Raw genomic sequence first — 19,335 nt, 5'->3', positions numbered from 1 at the left:
ACAACAGGGAACGGGCGTCAATCTGGTGGGCTATTATTAAAGATGCTTATTATTTAACATAATACATGTCTTAAAGCTGTAAATCGATTTTCATTCGTGAGAATGACATTTTTAAACGACCGATTTTACTGTACCGCATTTTCGGAAAACTCGTTGTGTGATTACTGTGTTACGTCAATCCGCGTTTCCCCATCAGATACGGTGTTAATTCAGTGTACCGAAACATGTTTTAATTGTTCCAGATAGATAAATAAGATGAGGATAGACTGAAAACAAAAAGAAAAAAAATACTTGAGAAACACAGAAACCCCCTTTTGTACATGTATAAACTATTTTTAAACCATCCATAGCAACTGTAGAAAAAAATAGTCTGTTTTTTGTCCTCAAAACCTGGTGCCCTGCATGTTTTAGGTGTCTCCTTGCTGCCACACACCTAAATAACTGATCAACAGGCTTCAGTAGCACTGCAGGATGCAGAAGAGGCCATGCAATCATTTAAATCAGATGTGCTGAAACACAGACGTATCCAAAACGTGTAGGCCTGGGGGTCTGAGGACCACAGAGAGAGAACACAGCTCTAAGGAGAACCAGTGGATGAAAACACATGACAGACAAACAGACACATGGGAAAAGTTTGAGACACAGGTCTAAAATCACCAAATTGTAAGCCGAGTTTAGTTCATTATTTGATATTAAAGATTGTCATTATCCTATAAAGTAAAGACACATACCAATCACAGAACAAGACAGGCACTGAAAGCAAATATAGTTTACTTTTACTATTATAGAAGAGTCAGTGTTTGGTACGTTTACAGTGACGAAACAAGTAAAGGGTGCAGGCTAATCAGTTAATACCACCAATACAGCCATTCATAGTCTCTTCTTGAGTTCTCAAGCATACAGTAAATTACATATTTTGGTTGAAGGTACTCGGATACAAATATGAAAACAACCTGCGGCAACTTCAGTCTTTAACGCATTTCTTCAAAATGTTTTAATCATTCGGAAGACTGGTTACCTGAATAAGCTCAGACGGTAAATAGCTGGCACTGGTTTTAATTCTACTTTTTAAAAATAAATGAACATTACACTCTTCATCATTTCATTGGACCCATTGACATGTTATAATAAATTATGTACGGTAACTCATTTCACATCCCTCATTTTGATTTACAGTTAATAATAAAAATACTTAGAAGTCACTTAAATTACCTGGATATCAACGATAGATTTAAAATCATGCATTTATGTTGACAGTACTTACTGTACTATACTTTGACACCCTCCTTTTTTGTTATCTAGGGTTGTCTTTTTTGTTATACATGCAGTAACAGAACATAATATGAATACACATGTGTTGGTGGTAGGCTTTAGCAGAGGAGGCAATCAGAGGGTCAAAGGCAGCAGTGATAAAAGTAAGGCTAAATTTTCCAGATTACAGATTTTGTTCAGCAGTCCAAATAAAACAGATTTATAAATGCACAAACCATTATGGTCCCACTTTAATCTGAGGGGAAACAAAGCAACTTTCATTCCTACCTAGTTCCACAATTTCACAATAAATAAGGATGCATATATTTGGACAGCTAACACACTGACTGTGAGCTGATTAAAAACACGGTACACTTAACACAAAGGTTGGGTCCATCACATTAAAGGGTAAAACAAAACATAAAATGTTCTCACCCCACTGTTTTGTGAGGCACCGCGAGGCCTCCTGAGCATCAGTGTTCCTGTAAGATGTAAGTGTGAGAGCCCACGAAAAATGTTGCAGTAAAATTGGGTAAAATTTCAAAGTCATCATAAACTTCATGTCCTCTCATTACAAAATAGTAAGATGTTCAAACTGTTGATAATTGCACTAATCATTCGTCAGATGAAGCTAACAAAAAGTGGATTTCACAGTAGCCCTTCCAGCTGAAACACGAGGCACTTGGCTGTAAAGTTCGTAGCGAAGAGCAATCACCAGAGTTTCTTCTGCTAATCCTGAATGTGAGGAATGAGCACCATGCAAATATCTTTGACATTACTTTGTCAAAAATCATGATCGACTTTCTAGTTCAGACACACAGTGAAATTAATCTAATCTGCTTATATTTAAATAACACTACAAGTTACGTCCTCTTATAAAGTGCTGGACCAATTACCAAGAATCTGCCCGGTAGTCAGTAAATGGCTTCTTTCTAAAAAAAAAAAAAAAAGTGTCCTATTATGTCCAGGAAAATTATTCAATTCGATTCCTTGGAGGATTAGCAAAATAAAGCCGTGTGTAAATACATTTCAGGAACAACAGGGAAATGTTACTCTAATTGGAGCAAATTTATGTAGAATATAATTGCCAGAAATGCAGGATTAGAGTACAGTTGTAGTTTCTTTGGCAGTACAGTCCCACTGTGCCGTTAGGGACATCGATAGGAGGTGAAAGGTTCTTGATCTAAGAGAGGTCCTCATCAGTTCCCAGGTGTGAGCTGGTGCACCCATTCGTCCAGCCTCACCTCCTGCTTTTAAGGCCATCGGTGATAAATGCATCTTTTTTTAAAAACAAATCAAATCTTGAGTGAAAGACGGCTTAGAGAGGTCCAGCGGGGTCAGGCGGCTGGTGCCGAAGAGTCTCAATCAAAGACTGGACTGCTGGTAACGTCAGCAGGGTTCGACCTAAACCTCCTCCGACTCTATAACAGGCGTATCCCAGCATTCCCATCAAGACGCCCTTCACAACAGTGCGTAGCATCCAGCTGAGTTTTGAGGGCGGTGCGACACTGAAGGAGAGAGATAAAGCAGAAACAAAAATATTTGTTTCGTCCCGCGACGACTTTTTTTTTTTTTTTTTTTTTTTTAGTATTCAGTTACCGGGCAGAAAACCTACGTCATGATTTCTTGAATGTTGAGCTCCATATCCCAGTTTCGTTCAATGCCAGGGACATGACCCATTCCTACAACTCCAACAACCACAGCAGGCACTTCTATTGGGGAAAAAAAAGTCACATTTTGGTATTTATACAGCTTAAGGAAACATAGCGCCATTTTATAACACAATCAAGTAATTATGATTGTGTTATAAAATGTTCTAAAAACATGACTTAAAAGAAGTTTGACGTTGCAATTTACTGACTTAAAATGTGTGTCTCTTTATAAAGCTCCTGTCTATTTTACATAATCCTGCCCCTTTAAAATCTCAAATTTTTAACATGTACAACAAAGATATTAACCGAGTTGAGAACTCTGGAAATTCGCAAATGTGGTGTTGTCCAATCTGACTGAGCAGGAGCTCTTTTGGAAAGAGGAGTGAGCCTAAACTCTCCATATATTCAGTTTATGCAATTACATGACATGATTAGTTCACTTAAACCATTAATGATGACAGATATCTCTGTAATGGCAACTGAAGAAAAACATGCAATACACACTCTGGCCATCAGATGGCGACTCCACACAGCGTGTTGCCTGGCGGAGTTTGTGTGTGAGGTAGATATCTCTTTCAGCCACAATGGTTTGATGGAGAGCAGGAAACTCGCCGATCATCTCAGACATGGTTTGCTCCAGCAGGTCCTTCTGCTTACACTTCTCTACGTCCTCTTTACTGAAACATCACACACAATATGTAACGCTTAGATGGAGACAATGAAGTAAAAAAAAAAAAAAAAAGTGTTTAAGTATAAATGTAATGTTTTAGAGGGCATTCTACAGTGGATAAACTTTGTGAAAATGACTTGAAGCAAAAAAAAAAAAAAAAAAGAAAAGAAAGAAAAACCGTAAATGCTCATTAAAAGGTTTTAATGAGTTTGAGACAAACTTTTATTTCATTTTTTGTATGTTTTGCACAAACTTGTTTTGTCTCAAAACATTTTAATTGGGAGACCAAAACATGCCTCAGCCAAATTATGAAAGACATGCTTTTAAATATTACTTAATTTTATCCTTCTAGGAGAGGATAACCTAACTATCAGAAGCTTAACATTAGAAACAAAATCACTTTAAATTGGCACTTTGAGTAATGAGCTTTCAATCAAATACACCATACATGGGCTTTTTCAAAACACTAACAGATTTACTGGAAGTTCTCATCTAAACACAAACGGATATCAAAGGTTCTTAAATGTTCACTGCAATCTTTCTAATTAATAACCGATCCTGTGAATTGCACCAAATTCAGCAGGTGTCATAATTTAATGTTCCCTCAACGTTTAGCTTTTGCCCACTAGATCCATTGCCATCGTCATGACGATGGCAATGGATCTGGTCGATCCATCGTCTAAGTAAAGATAGGATTTTTTGTTCACTTTTTAAGCTGCAGTTTAATGCAGTTTTCAACCAAGCATCCAATTTCATTGTAGATTAAAAAAAAAAAAATATATATATATATATATATATATATAAAAAAAAAGGTTAATTGGGGGAATTTGTACCTGATTGGATCTGACAAAAAGCAAAGTCCCCAGGCCAGACGGGCCTTCTGCCATAAACTGAGAGCAGCTATGGTCCTCTTTAAGGTCACTGGGATTGGCCTGTCCCCAAGGTGAAATTTACAGAATGGGACTCGTCCTGCCTGTGAGGAAAGAAATACTTTCAGATCACCAAAATACATCGAGAGTACATAATTAAAACAACTAGTCCTCTATTTCCAACAGGCCTATTATGAAGCCTGCTTAAGGTAACTGCTCTGTGTGAGACAAGGAGGAGGAAATGCAGCTCTAGATGACTCACCTCCAAGTCAGAAATGACTAAATTGTGTTTGGCCAAGATTTGGCACAACACTCATTTGAGCAACACAAGTTTCTGAGTGACTTGCCTCAATATAAGCCTCTCGAAATTCTCCTCCGGGTGCCATTCCCAGCTGCTCCGTGATGTGAGCAGAAACTTTGAGCAGGAGAATCTGCATCAGGCCAGACATGAGCCCATTCTGAGAGACAGAGACACGGAGTAAATATTTCAACTGCAATACCTTTCATAAAGACAAAAACTGGCTGGTGAGCTAAAGCGCAGTCAGAAGTTGTGGTTTGACAAATCGTATCCTGACTCTCTTGCGCAGCTGAGGTTCTTGTTTGAATAAATACTTCTGGAAATCCGGGTGTTATTCCAGACAGCAATCTCAAATTGGGTAAACAGGTAAGTACAGTCATTAACTCGAGCCTTTTTTCCCCCAAACTATGACTCATTGCTGAAGTGAAGTCATCTCTGTCTTTTAAAAGGACCCTGAGAAGGTTATCCACGTTTTTATTACTTCATATACACAACCGTTTTGAACTATTTGCGAGTGCAAAACGTTCAAAACACTGCAGCTCATCTTTTAACCAGCACAAAGAAGCATAAAAGGTAAAACTTCAGTCTTAAAATGTCCTTATTAGCTTCCTTTTTGTCTTAGAATTTATTTTTACATTTTATTGCTCACGTTAAAGTTTGAAATTTGTTTTAAATAATATAATATTTAATTGGACGGATAAACAGACAGATACTATTATTTTGTCGCAGGAGCCTGACATCAGAAATCATAATTCATCAATTTAAAACACTACATACAAGTTATATCCACACAGCAGGTCTTGATGCTCAGTTCAATTTAGCTTTTTCTTTTGCGTGGTCGTTAGTTCATTCTACTAATTCAATGTGACCCCAATGAGACTTCTGCGTTGTCCCACAGCAGCGTGCCACTTTATACCTGAAGTAACACCAGATGCCGCCATCTATGGATTTTAAAGTTATTGAGCGATGGGAGCCGACAGTATTGCCAGGATATCATAAGAATGGAAGGCATAATTATAAACTTCTTTTAGAATTTTCCCCCAGTGTTTACGTCCAGATTTACCTCATCTGGCTTCTTCTGGTGCAGAATTTCGACACGCGTCTCATATCAGTAACGTAAAAACCAGATAAAATGCGACATGACCGTTCTGGCTGTGGACTCTTTGGAAACTATAAAACTAAATGTACCCGATTCAGTTCCACATATGGAAGTGGCACATATAGGATTTATTTATTTATTTTTTTTTTTTTGGGGAAGATAAAAGATCAGAATTAGACCATTCAGACTGCCGTGAAAAAGTCAGATATGGGTTGCTTATTGAAAAAAAATAAATAAAAAATTCTGATTTGTGTGAAAGCAGCTCTAGATCGAGGCTGCAAAATACTTGTGACAAAAACCATTTTAAACAAACTCCATACACCTAAATAGCATATTTGCGTGGTAGAGTGTTCCAAAGTCCAAATCTAAATCCAACTCATTATGGACGCCAAGACTTGAGAAGTGATTATTATAAACCCACTCCATCTAATCTGATGGAACATGACCCATTTTACAAAGAAAAATGGTTCTCGATGCACAGAGCTGGCAAAAACATACCTCAGAAGACTTGCAGGCGTAACTGGTGAAAGGTGGTTGTGCAATGTACTGTATCAGTGCGGATGCCCACATTACGCATATCAGACTTTTTAGATGTTTATTCGTAAAAACGTTTTCGAAACATGCATCGTTTTCCATTCACTTCACGATTATTCACCGCTTTTTGTTCACCGCATAAAATCCACATTTGCTTAATTCATCTGTGATATTTAATTCCCCATTAATAGCCCAATGCAGCAATCCTTTTTATGGAAATACCACAACACCACCATTTCTCCTGTGTTCTGATTCTACTACAAACTTACTATACAAGTTTGTAGTATTTATATCACCACCACTTTTCCAGACCAGATTTTAATCAGGTCTTTCTGACAGCCTAACCTGCTTGATGGCTTGCTGAACCTTCTCCAGGTTGATGTCTTTGGCTTCCCTCAGCAGCGTGTTCTCATCCATACGCAACATTGACACCCTGTACTGGCAAAGCTCCACCACCACCACGTCTGGCTGCACGGCGCGGATTGTCTGGACGAGGGGCAGAAAGGGGATAGATAAGATACAGGGTGCACGATAACATCAAAATGTAAGAAAGACAATCGGAAAATACCACACCAAGAAGTAAAATGAACAAAGAAAGTTTCGGGGACGAGGAATGAAGACCAGACGACACTTGACTAAATGAGCTCACCAACCCAATTATCAGCGACACCAAGAGGGAAAGTCATTATCACTTAGCCTCTGTTAATTGCGCACATTATTTTACTGCCATTTCACAGAGTGCCACATTTTTGAGAAAGTGCGAGTAACTTTACATTCTGCCAAGTCTACATTCCTCGTCTTTGCCTGTCCAGCTTACCGTCGACACATCATTTTTGCTGTCCTCGCTGAAATGGGCAGTGCCCACCAAGTACAGGACGCTCCCGTCAGGAGCGGTGAGGCGGGTCACCGTCTCTGGGAGCTCAGGGGAGTCCTGGCGGAGCTGGGCTCGGAACTGCCACAGCATCTCCAAAGTCTCACCGTCCGCTGAACGCAGACAGCAGAGGTGGTTAATGAAGCCAGTATTAAAATACTAAAACTGTTATGTTAAAATCTAACATCAATACCACTCCTACCAACCCCTTTACTTTAGACAGTCACTAGGTAAGATGGAGTTCTGACCTAATAAAGTACTGAATGAACATACTTCTCTGAAGCCTGGCAATTTTGTTTAAAATATACCTCATAAATTCATTGTATGTAATATTCTACTTTTCCCCAGACACAAAGTTTTGAACTTTCATTGTTTGTAATCATCAAAATTATAAACAGAGGCTTGGAATATTTCACTCTATGTGTAAAAAATCTATATAACATACGGGTTTCAGTTTTTCGAAATGAGTGACAAAAATATAAAACTTTTTATGATAGTCACATAATTTTAGAAGTGCCCATTGGTAGGTTGCAGACACGTGACCCGGATGACGCGCGAAATTCAGATGGAGGTCCGGAAGTAAAAATGGATCACAACGAGTATGCTAATGCCCAAAATAGGCTGAAACAGACGCCTGTGTGCTTGGATCTCCCGTTAAGTAATTTATTTAGGTTCTGTAAACCCAAATTAATGCTGGAATTGTATGTTAATGTTGAGCCAGACACGAATCATGTGGGGGGAGAAGAGTCACAGCTCACTGTGACTGCATGGCTGGGTAGGTTATTTAGTTTTTTATTTTTGTTTGTTTAGCATGAAAGTCCCGCTGAATAAACATTATATTTTCTGTCTCGGCACTGCTAACGACATTACCACTCTGGAGACTACCAAGATGGGGCGTAAAAATAATATATCTTACCTTACACATGAATGGTTGTCCTTCTAAGTAACTGTCAAATAAAATATCTGGAAATACGATTTAAACGATGCGATCATTACCTGTTAGAGTGGCGCTGCAAACGCTGGCATTGTTAGTTTCCGCACCTCCTGCTTTTATCCGTAGATTGTTGATCCACTTTTCCCCTCTTTTTCAGTAAGTTTTTAAGATTAACTCCCTTGTGACCAACTACTTTCGAAGCATGAAACTAATGTTGATCTTTCTCTCTATTAGAACAGTTAGAACAACCGTACAGGACACATTACTCATCTGAAACCCAGAAATATTGCTCAATATTACATTATTTTTGTTTGGTTTAAAAAAAAAAAAGAAGTAACATTATGTAACAGACCAAAAGTATTTGTTGTAATAAACCGAGAAACCGATACAGGCGACTTTAAAACTTTTGAATAACAAAGCGTTATTCAGCACACAATCAAGATCATTTGCCAGTTGTCAAACAGTGCACGGGTCAATTGTGAACATATATTTTTTTTTTTGTTTCAATTTGACAATGATATAAAAACCAAAAGCATACCCATTCCTGGTGCTATACAAGGTGGTGTGTCTCCTGAAGCATCCTGTGAGACAACCAACAGGAAGGCATCATCAATGTCTGATGGCTTGTTCAGCTCTGCTCGAGATTAAGAGGTAACTCCTTCTGAGGCTAGCGGATCATTAGAGACTAGACAACATTTTCCAACTAAACATGAACTAATGGTACATCACCGTGAAACTTAACAGTGTCGCTCAATCCGTCTTCACACAAGATTTTTTTTTCTTTTTTTTTCTCCTCACCTCTGAGTTGTTGTCTTTATCCATGTTTGGAGAAAACGAAAACTGCGTGCGACATGGAGAATAAGAGGAGTGAGACTGTGAACAGTGAGGCGTTCACTGACAGTTAGACACGCACTGACTGCTGACGTTGCTTTGTCTGTACGTAACACAACAACTACCGGCTTGGCTAAAGGTGGCTAACAGTTACAACGCAGAAAATGTGTTGTGAAAAGTGGTGACTGTCACTTAAAGAATAAATCAAACAAATAGGGAGATCTCCCAAAGATGTCATCGCTATGAAAAAGAAGATAAATCTATGAGAAAAAAACCCATCAAAAATACTTTTTCGAATGTTTTTTTTTTATAAAATACATTTTGCTGTACCGAATGTAAACACTTTCCTTACAAAAAAACTTCACGGTTTTGCTAGCTCCCTGCGAATAAGGCTAACTCGGGCTAACGTAAGCTAGCTAATTCGACAAAAAAATTGGTACTGTATGTATTTTAAACCAAAAATAAATTTACAATATAAGCAGATACTGTGTCATATCGGACATCAGGAACCCACCAAAAATGTTGCAGAACAAAATGTTACTTACAAAGCCAGCGCGTCTGTCCCACTGCTGTTTGCTAGTGTAACAGAGCCAACACTCGGTTGGTTAATACTGACAGCCGCGGTGCATTCTGGTACATGTAGGCACATGCCACCACAGCTAGTTTTTTTTTTTTTTTTTAGAAAGAAAATGTTTTATTTGTGTTTTCACTAAGACATTTCACAAGGTACAGTCAAATTCTGGACTCTGCATAACTTTTCACACAGTCAGAGGTTTCTCTCTTTGTCAGCTGGAGGCTAATGTGAAAATCAACACAGAACATGAGTTTTAAGCAGAGTCATTAACTCACTAGTGTTTCTAGTCGTAAAGTGCTTGTGGATGCATTTAGTGTGCTTCAGTATTATCACGAGGCAGCCTTAGGAGTGTGATGTTGAGCTGAAGTGGAAAGTTGTAAGCCACAGTGTGTGTGTCTCTTCAATGCCCCAAGAAAATGAGTGAGTTTTGCATGTATAGATAAATACTGGAGACCCGGATAGTGATACCTTCTGCAACAATGTCATGCTGATGTGTCAATAAGTATTACAGTTCCTTTATTGAAGTTCCTGTTATCATATGTGCAAGAAAGTTTGTGACTAGCACATGTGACACTTTTTTTGTGGAAAAAGGGCGTTCATAAGTGTGTATGCTTGCTATTTTTCTACAAGTATTATAAATATATATTCTAACTACTTGTGATTTAATTTACAGAAAGAATTTTGGATTGTGTCAGAGTATCAGACAGCATAAAAGCTTACTCATTCTTGCAATAAACCGTTCAAAAAGGAACAGTTGAACGTGTTGCAGATCACTTTGTTCACATTACATCACACCACCTCAACAAGTTCAGCTTCATTTATCAAACTGAGCTGATTCCTGTTTTTAATAGGCCACCAGCTTTTCCCCTCATAGTTTATTAACAACACACAGTGCCTCACTAAAGTATTCTTTTTTTTTTTTTTTTTTTTACAATTTTATCTAGTTAGACTTCAATGGGTTTATTGGGATTTTATGTGATTGACCAACACAAAGTCATGTAGAATTTTCAAATGGAAAAAATCTACGTGTTTCTCCATTTTTTTTTTTTTTTTCATTTTGTTACGGAAATCAAAGTGTGGCCTCTTTAAACCAAGAAATGCACCAGACACAGGAGGAGACAGGAAGGTGGTGGGGGATAAAAAGAAGGGTTAGGTTAAATAATATACTTTACAAACTTCTTACAACCAGGCACTTTTTAATCCATAATCTGAGAATGAAAAAAGTATGGCGGATTTGAAAATCTGACAGGACGAGTAAGCATTAATTGGGCAGACATTAATCAGTGAAGGGGCGAAAAGGCACATAGTTGCTCTGAAAGAGCTACAGAGATTTACCGCTCGGGTGGGAGAATCTGTCAGTAGGTCAACTGTAAATCATGCACAAATCTGGTTGATGGGAACGTGAATTTTGCTCAATAAAAGTTAGTACAACTCGACAACTTGTCAAAGGCTGCAAAGACTTGAGACTGGGACAGACGTTAACCTTACAGCAGGGAAACAAGAAACATACAGCTACAGTTTTAGCATATTGCTTCAAATCAAATTATATTCCTAAGTTACACTGATGATGATCAAAGTCCTGACCTACAGTAACTTCAGTTGAGAAATGGTGGCAAGTCTTGAGAATTGATGTCTTCAGGTGGTCTGTCCAATTTCACTAAATTTTAGCTATTTTGCAAAGAATAATGGGCAAAAACGTAAAAATCTCTTGATGGTCAAAGTAATAGCTAAAAAAGTGGCTGCAGCGAAAGGTGGTTCTATAAAGTATTAACTTCAGAGTGTGAATACCAATTCATGAAACACTTTTTATGTTAGATTAGAAGAGTATTGAAATCAGGTATCCTTTTCCTTCCACTCCTGTGCATTTCTTTGCATTCCGCATTCTATTCTACCTCAAAAATTGGAATGAAGCGAGTAAAATTTGCAAAAACGTTTAAAGGGTATGAATACTTTTGCAAGGCACTATACCTCTATCATTACCATTTACCGTCTCACAATCATATAACTAGTCATCCTGCTATTATAAAGGATGTGCACATACAGTGAAGTATCAATGGCAATGTTGAGATGAAAATGATAAGCCATGGAACTATTTTAGATTTGAAACACCCAACATATACCAACACATTTTGTGAAGTATAATGCTCAAAGCGCATACATTATTGCCACATATATATTGTGATCATTTGCATATTAAGTGTGCAGATCTCGACAGCTGTATTGCGTGAGCTACATTTCTACTTGGCTAGAGGGATAAAGGGACAAAGATACATACTGTTTTTGTTTTAAGCTGTAATGCAGTCTTTCTATTTAATATGGATTTGTAAGGTGTCTCGTTTTTCATATTAAAAAGCTTGTTAATTTTTCTTTCACCTTGTACCTTTTTTTTTTTTAGCATAGCTGTTTTACCCTGCTCTTTAGCACCCTGTTGAATAATATATCACTGCTGGTTTCATTGGTGGGTGATCAGCTGAACACAGTCATCCTGAGGCATGAAGGTGACATCATTTCCTATGACAAATACACACGTGTTATCATCATTTCTCCCTCTTTTTCCTACAACCACACATTGTGCTATCATCCCGCTGTTGAATTTCATCCCCGTCAGTCGACACAATCCACCAATCACAGAAATTGCTATGAGGAGAAAAGGACGATTTTTGGAAAAGGAGATTGTAGCGATCGTGATCGTATGCTTAGAAATCGGATATTTTTTTTTTTTTTTTCAACATTCTCCAGCAGCAATGAGCTCCCCAGGTCTTTCTTCCAGCCTGCCTCTTCTGTTTTCTGCATCCTCTTCTTCTTCAAAAAGAGTGTGATGAATGCTCAGGAGCTGGTGCGTGGGGGCTTTGGTCAGCAGTGGCGGCTCAGGGTTCTCCGCTGGGGGCAGAAGCTCTATTTGTGCAGGGGAGGACTTGGGACTAAGCGCATCCTCGCTAGAGGGAGGGTTTGGGCTCACACCATTCACATATGTGGCGGAGGGCAGAGTTGCTGTGGGAAAGGCAGCAGTGGTCGATACTGGGGAGCTAACCTTGGTTTCTGAAAAGACATGCGGCATACATCGAGTAGCAGATTCAAAAAGGTTATAAGAAAAGGCTCTGTGTTAAGAATGAATTACAAACTGTAGTAAAGCCCACCTGTCATTGCACAAGACACATGGACAATAGTGTGAGTGCCTTCAAGGTAAACTGTGTCCAGATTGTGGTCTGGTGGTAGCGGTTCAACGACTGAGGCCTCCACCTTGGGCTTGCGATTCGTCAGCATGTATGGATGGACGTCCAGGGAGAAGTTTCGTGCGTGCTTTTTCTCCATCCCACTGATGTCTGCAAATGAGAAAACAAGCTCTCTGACTTAAAAAGAAACCTAATGTGACTGGTTGAAAGCTAGGTGTACAGTGGAGCATTAGAAACATTTTTCTTTCAGCACCATTATTCTCAAAAGCATTTTATCTTGTTTTTTTTTTTTGTTTGTTTTTTTGCTGTTTTTTTTAAATCGAGGGTGTCTTAAAGAGACCTGAGCTCAAATGTGCTTGTATCTAAATAGATGGAAACACATGTAAACAAACTTATGAACAAATGAATAGGAGTAGCATGGACTTAGTCTGTTTAAACGTGCAAACACCTGCAACATTTTAAACAACTCAGTCATTTTAATCAGTACGGCTTTAGGTTTTAAGCATATAGCAACTTATTTAGCAGCTGACATATGAAGATCAATAGTCTTATATGTATATCATGTTCTGCTTTTCCTGTTAAAGAGAATAAGGCCTCTGCATTTCATAATATTTATGCTCAATTAAAATAGAAAGTCATGTATTAAAAATTCATAAACTGGCTAACTTAAAAATTTGAAGTAGAACTAAAACTTTAAATATTTTCACCTTTATGTGGGATATTTTGCTACAGCGGGAAAAGAATAACCTAAAGGTACATACTTTTTACGTACCTTTACTGAGGATACTGAGAGCCATACGTCTACACTTACCATGCACACAGATATTGCAGTATACCTTTAGCTGCAGGATGTTGTGTGCCTTTACTGTCCAGCAGTGGTGCTATGAGGCTGTCTGCCATGGTTTTGCGTCTCACTGGTTTGGGCTTTTCAGGTTTGGTGTTGTTTTCCAAGCGGGTCAAAGTGAGTGGTTCCTTCACGACAAACATTGAAGTATTTGGTTATTTTTCGGGGGTTAAACATTTACATTTCAAGAACCAAAAACGGCAGCATTTTAGCCCCTCACATGCAGTTCTATATGTGAGGGTATTCAAAGTATTGAATACTGGTAACAGTACTGAGAACTGGTAACACTTTGATCTGTCCTCCTTTGCAATGTAGTTATTATACTTTTACCTCTGCACTGGTGGTTTTCAACATAGTTGCATTAAAGTTCTGCTGGAATTATTCTGTTACGACATTTACTGAATGCTCAAATGTAAGGAAAATCATGGTTGTTTGTGAAAGACGCTGTCTTACTTTGAACGGCTGAGGAAGAGGGTTTGAGCTCGGTATCCATTTAATCTTCTTCCGAGGCCGTTTGATGACCAGTGGCTCCATGGCCATGTCTCCCACCCCGAGATCCGAAGGGTTCATGTTGGGATCAATGGTCTGTATCCCAGACTCCCTCACAGTGGGTGTAGCATCGTGATTGGACTGTGCAAGTGCAGCCAACAGCTGCCTGACAACGTTGTCGTACATCAGATCGCTCTCGTTGGTGATGAAATCCAGTCGGTTCAGCGACTTGATGTGATCCCTGTTCTCATTGCAGAACATAGCCAGAATGTTGATGTCACAGAACGGAGACTTCTGCCACCGTCGCTTTGTTTTGATTCCGACTTTATTCAGCTTGTCGAACACAAAGTTAGACTTGCGCACCACAAACAGATGCAGCAAATTAAGCAGGATGATGAAGTTCATGGTACACAGCAGGGCTAAGTCCACCACGGCCATGATGCGTTGCAGCTGCACAGCGGGGAGCTTGCAGTTGACTCTAAGCTTCAGCTCTGGGTAGCTGCTGGTATCCGGAGGCTCGCCTAGCGCACAGGTGAACTCATTCTGCCTTTGGCGGGCATAGTACGCACTCAGGTAGGAAATGGGGATAGAGCTGAGGCACATGATAGCCAGATGGCGAGCCAGGTATATCTTAGCTAAAAAGTTACTTTGGCCTCGTCTCTCCAAATATTTCTCAAAAAGATTTTGCTCAGGGCTCTTCTCCTTCTCTGCATTTTCTATAATCTCCCTCCTTTCACGCTCAGTTATGCCGGGTCCTTTGGACTGAATCTGCTTCTCGATCTTTGGGGCTCTGCCCTCGGCGGCTCGGTGGTAGCAGTTATCAATCTCTTGAAGCAGGAAATTGAGCTCTGAGGTGAGTCGTGTAGAGGCAAGGAACTCCCAACCCAAAGCAGGAATGTACATAATCCCCGCAAAGGCCAGCAGGGCGTAGGGCAGGAATTTATGTTCGAACAGTGAGGGCCAAAGATGAGGCTGCACATTAGGAATAGCATCACGAAGCTCTGTCCAGCAGTAGCCTCTCGCATAAAGTGCCTGGTCTCGGGTGAAGTTGTGCGGTGTGTAACAGTATATGGACTCCTCTGAAAATAGCACAGAAAAAAAAAAAAAAAAAAAAAAAAAAAAAAAAACGTGGGTCAAATATTTGTTTTAGTACTGCTAAATTATTTTTATTTAAATGTATGAACTGAAGTAGAGTAGCTTCAATATTAATCTGCATTAAAATTTGAGTCATACCAAAATACATGTCATATATATTTCCTCTTCAGCTATGCTTACATTTTTTTATTTAAAAAACTGAATATTTCATCGTTACTTCGTCTTGTAGAAACTCTGAGCATTTTTGTGACATTCATTTGCTTCTTATTGTATTGTCATTCTTCTTTCTGACATAAGAACATTCTGTCAATTTCAAATAGAGGAACTAAGAAGTGTGGCTCCTGTCAAACTTTATCTCTCTACTTACCATATGGTGCAACTTAAAGTTTCATGCAGTTTCTGTTTGACTTTGGAACTCAGTAGTGACATTAAACATTATCGAAACGTCAATAGCTTTTTTTTTAACAAGGAAAATATAATAATTTTCTAAAAATTGATAATAAAAAATAATTGTATACACTGTCGTTTATTCTATTATATTGTTATAATTGTAACGTAGAATTGTACCAGGCATGCTGCCGGTCTTTGTGCTGAATTGTTTAAGAAATGTTTCCTGTTTGAACTCCAACATTGTTTTGCTGCTCCAGTTAAAATCCCAGCTGGTTAAACGTTGTAGCTGAAAGCCTGACTCAGCAACACGCCAGCATTTCCATCAGCCATAGGTTTCAATCTGCATTTCAGCCAAACTCCTTCCTCACTCTCTTTCCCATATTTCTGCAATTCTGCAACTATAGTTTTGTTTTTTTGTTTGTTTTTCCTTTGTCACAGAAACAAAAATGGCAATCCCCTGAAACGTTTTTTTTTTTTTTACATCTTTCCAGACCTCTCATGTTACATTAATGTTTAATGTATTTACGGAGGATCTTATGTCTTAGATCAACACAAAATAGTGCATAATTGGTAAGAAAATATGTATTCAGATCCCTTACTTTGATATCTGTATATTAAATCCAGAGATGATTACTCAGTTAATAAATAGGGTAATTATTTACTAAATCAATCCATCCAATTTCTTACACTCTTATCCCTAGTGTGGTCCCGAAAGGATCTGGTCCCTGTCTCCAGAGGTCTTATTTACTAAATACTGTTAGTAAATAATATTTGATAATATTTACTGTATTAGTGAGTATTTCTGTATCCAATTTAAGGAACATAGAGAACAAACATAATCCATAAATCCAATAAACACAGTAGATAGGTCAGTCAAAAAGCTGTAGTGTAGTTCAAAACAGGGTTATGGGTTAAAAAAACCAATATCACATTTGAACATTTGATGCTGTACTTTCCGATCCGAGGTTAAAAAAAAATTGGAAAGACATGGCACACCTGCAAACCTACCAAGAAATGACAGTCCATCTAAAATGACAGGCTGGGAAGGAAGGTCATTAATCAGCGAGGCAACCAAGAGGCCTTTGGTTACTATGGGGGAGCTGAACAAGTTGCTAAAAGAAACCAGCTGTTGAAAGAAGGCCATGCAGTCATATCTGTAGTTTGCTAAAAGCAATGTGGAGGAAAAGAAAACATGAGGGTAAAGGTGGTCTGATGAAAGCAGACAGCTTTTTTTTATAGCCAAAATGCCACGTGTTGTGGAAAACTTAATATTGCACGTTGCCCTGAAAACAACATCCCTCTGGTAGAAGACGGTGTGGGAAGAATCATGCTTTATCATGTTTGAGTGTTGGTAAAACATCCAATTGGCAGAATAACTGAGATAAAAATGAACAATGAAAAATTAGGAGATTAAACACTGAGGGTATAATCAGAAACCAGATTAGCTACTCATAGATGTGGAAGATAGAAAGAGATCAATAGATCAATAGAAGGTAATACTGTAAGAAACCTCCTTTCTGACACATTTGTAAATTCTTACACATTTGCAGGCTTCAAAAAGCTTGCAAATGTGCTAGATATTTCCCTAAAGCAACAACTTTCACTATATGTCCAGAGCTAAGATGCTATTTATTGAGCCTGAACTTTTCCCCAAAACAGGAATGGACAAAACATTTAGTTGCAATGTTAAAGGCTGGTGGTGACATTCCAGAAACATCTGTGATGCAAAGTTTCCTTATCATCATAATGTTTGTTCGATGTTTGTTCAATATGTTCTCCCATAAAACCCAGAGACCCTCACAGAACTGCTATATTTATACTAAGATTAAATTACATACAAATGGATTATGAAGAGTTGGTTTCTTAAGGCATTTGGTTGCACTGGATTTTATTGTGGGGTGTCATTGTAAAGGGGACTATTACATATAATGACCGCACTTTCAGATTTTCTTTTTTTTTTAATTTTGAAAAATATATATGTTTCTCTCCGTCTTCTATGCACTAGTTTTGATCTGCCACATAAAATCCGATCAAAACGTATTGAAGTTTGTTGTTGAAAATCACCTATGAATGCTTTGCAAGGTACACAGGTTTGCTTGAAACCATTTGTTCGTTAATCAAACATCTTTGTTGCTGCGTTAGCGCCAAGGGCCCCTGTAGTGGCCCGAGCCACCCACCTGCAAAGTTTCTTGTGAAGACAAGGGTGACCAGCAGGATGGGGATGATGACCGTCCCTATAGTGACGACCCGATCAAAGGGCAGCTCCAGTTTGAGCTGCACCATGAGGCCAGCCAGTGCCCCACCCTTCTCATCCTGAGAGGAGCCCGGCAGGATGAGCTCCTTCAGCTTCTCGCCCGCGAGCAGCGCTGTGGCCATGTCTAAGTTTTGATCGAGGATGTTCTGCATGCGGAAACGGAAGTGCAGCGCTCTACAGCTCCCCTCTGCGAATGAGGCGAGGCCAGATGCTCCCTCTTGTGGTTAGGTACTTGCCAAGACGCTGTGAAGCAAACACGCACACAAAAATGTGTGGCCGCCGTAAGCCGTGGTCAACATATGTGAGAAAGTGGTGATTTGGGATGTTTGCTCAACTTTTACAAAAGAGGAGACCTGAGGGTCAGAAGCGCATCTCTCAGTCAATGTGTCCCTCGTGCATCCCTTTGTTTTGTCCCCGTCCCCACAGAGTCTGGCTGCAGTCCAGAAGCTCTGTATGTGGCAGCTTGAGGAATGACCTGAGTTTAGGAGGAGCTCTTGTGCTCCATAGGGAGAGTAATTGTAGGCTGAAGAGTGGTTATGTGAGCATTGGAAGGAAGAAGCTTTCCCAATCCGATCCTGGAAAACAAATAAGAAGTTAGGAGTTGCAAAATAGGAGCTATTATAGAGTACACAGAGACAACACATACAGTAACTGTGTATCTTTAATGTTTCTCTTTCATTTGTGGCTAGTCTTATGGGAAAATGTTATCTTTCGTATTCTGATGCAGACGTGTGGCTGAAGACAGGAAACTTCAATTCAGTTTCCATAAACGGCACCTTGTAAAAGTACGTCTGCTCCTTGAAAGGTCTTATATTTTTAGCCATACATCCATTTTCTTTACACCCTTGTCCCTTAGTGGGGTCAGGAGGTGCTGGTGCCTATCTCTCCAGCTAACGTTCCGGGCGAGAGGCGGGGTCACCCTGGACAGGTTGCCGGTCTGTCGCAGATATTTAGCCACAAATGTCTAAAATATTATTTCACTCGGATTTTATGAACACAAAAAAGGGCATAATGTAATGCGGAAAAACACAATATTTAGCAATGTTTTATTTAAAAGTCTATAAGTTCAGTGTTTGTTTTCGGACTGAAATTGTTGCCCTACTAAAATTGGATTGAGGGTTTCTGAGAACATCAATTTTTAAGTTCCTCATTTCAATTTAGGTTTGTTTATTGGTTTTGGTCACACACAATAATATGTTTTATGCTAAACTTCTATATGTTTGCTTAGGATTTGTGTTAAAGGCCATTGCCCTGCTAGAAGGTGAGCCGTGCCTCAGTTTTTTTGCAGTCTAGCAGGTTCTCTTCAAGGACTGACCTGCATTTATCTACATCAATTTTCACATCTACTTTGAGCTTGCAGCTTCCCTGTCTGTACTGAAGAAAAGCATCCCCACTGCTTAATGCTGCCACCACCATGTGTCTCATAATGGTGATGGCATGAATTAGGATGACATATAGTGAGTTTCCCATTTTAAAAAATGACATCCATTTTTAAAAAGTTAACTTT

General features: G+C 39.0%; 2 protein-coding genes across 2 annotated transcripts; both read right to left on the bottom strand.

Moving 5' to 3' along the window:
- Positions 1 to 754: 754 nt before the first annotated feature.
- trabd (TraB domain containing) lies at positions 755 to 9,613 on the bottom strand. The gene is made up of 10 exons (XM_088006377.1): positions 9,555 to 9,613; positions 8,977 to 9,018; positions 8,717 to 8,759; positions 7,191 to 7,357; positions 6,719 to 6,859; positions 4,786 to 4,900; positions 4,407 to 4,542; positions 3,408 to 3,580; positions 2,867 to 2,963; positions 755 to 2,759 (listed from the first exon to the last, which is right to left on the bottom strand). Exons 2-10 carry the CDS (start codon positions 8,998 to 9,000, stop codon positions 2,570 to 2,572), a joined length of 1,086 nt encoding a protein of 361 aa, XP_087862503.1. The 5' UTR covers positions 9,001 to 9,018; positions 9,555 to 9,613; the 3' UTR covers positions 755 to 2,569.
- On the bottom strand, positions 8,025 to 18,398 carry panx2 (pannexin 2). The gene is made up of 6 exons (XM_088006378.1): positions 17,752 to 18,398; positions 14,054 to 15,168; positions 13,575 to 13,728; positions 12,721 to 12,906; positions 9,555 to 12,622; positions 8,025 to 9,018 (listed from the first exon to the last, which is right to left on the bottom strand). Exons 1-5 carry the CDS (start codon positions 17,978 to 17,980, stop codon positions 12,309 to 12,311), a joined length of 1,998 nt encoding a protein of 665 aa, XP_087862504.1. The 5' UTR covers positions 17,981 to 18,398; the 3' UTR covers positions 8,025 to 9,018; positions 9,555 to 12,308.
- Positions 18,399 to 19,335: the final 937 nt, after the last annotated feature.

Source organism: Poecilia mexicana, unplaced genomic scaffold, assembly GCF_051168715.1.
Source record: "Poecilia mexicana isolate PSO_F unplaced genomic scaffold, ASM5116871v1 scaffold_6, whole genome shotgun sequence".
NCBI classification, from domain to species: domain Eukaryota; kingdom Metazoa; phylum Chordata; class Actinopteri; order Cyprinodontiformes; family Poeciliidae; genus Poecilia; species Poecilia mexicana.
The sequence above is the reverse complement of the archived record's forward strand: the minus strand, read 5'-3'. Positions and strand labels throughout refer to the sequence as shown.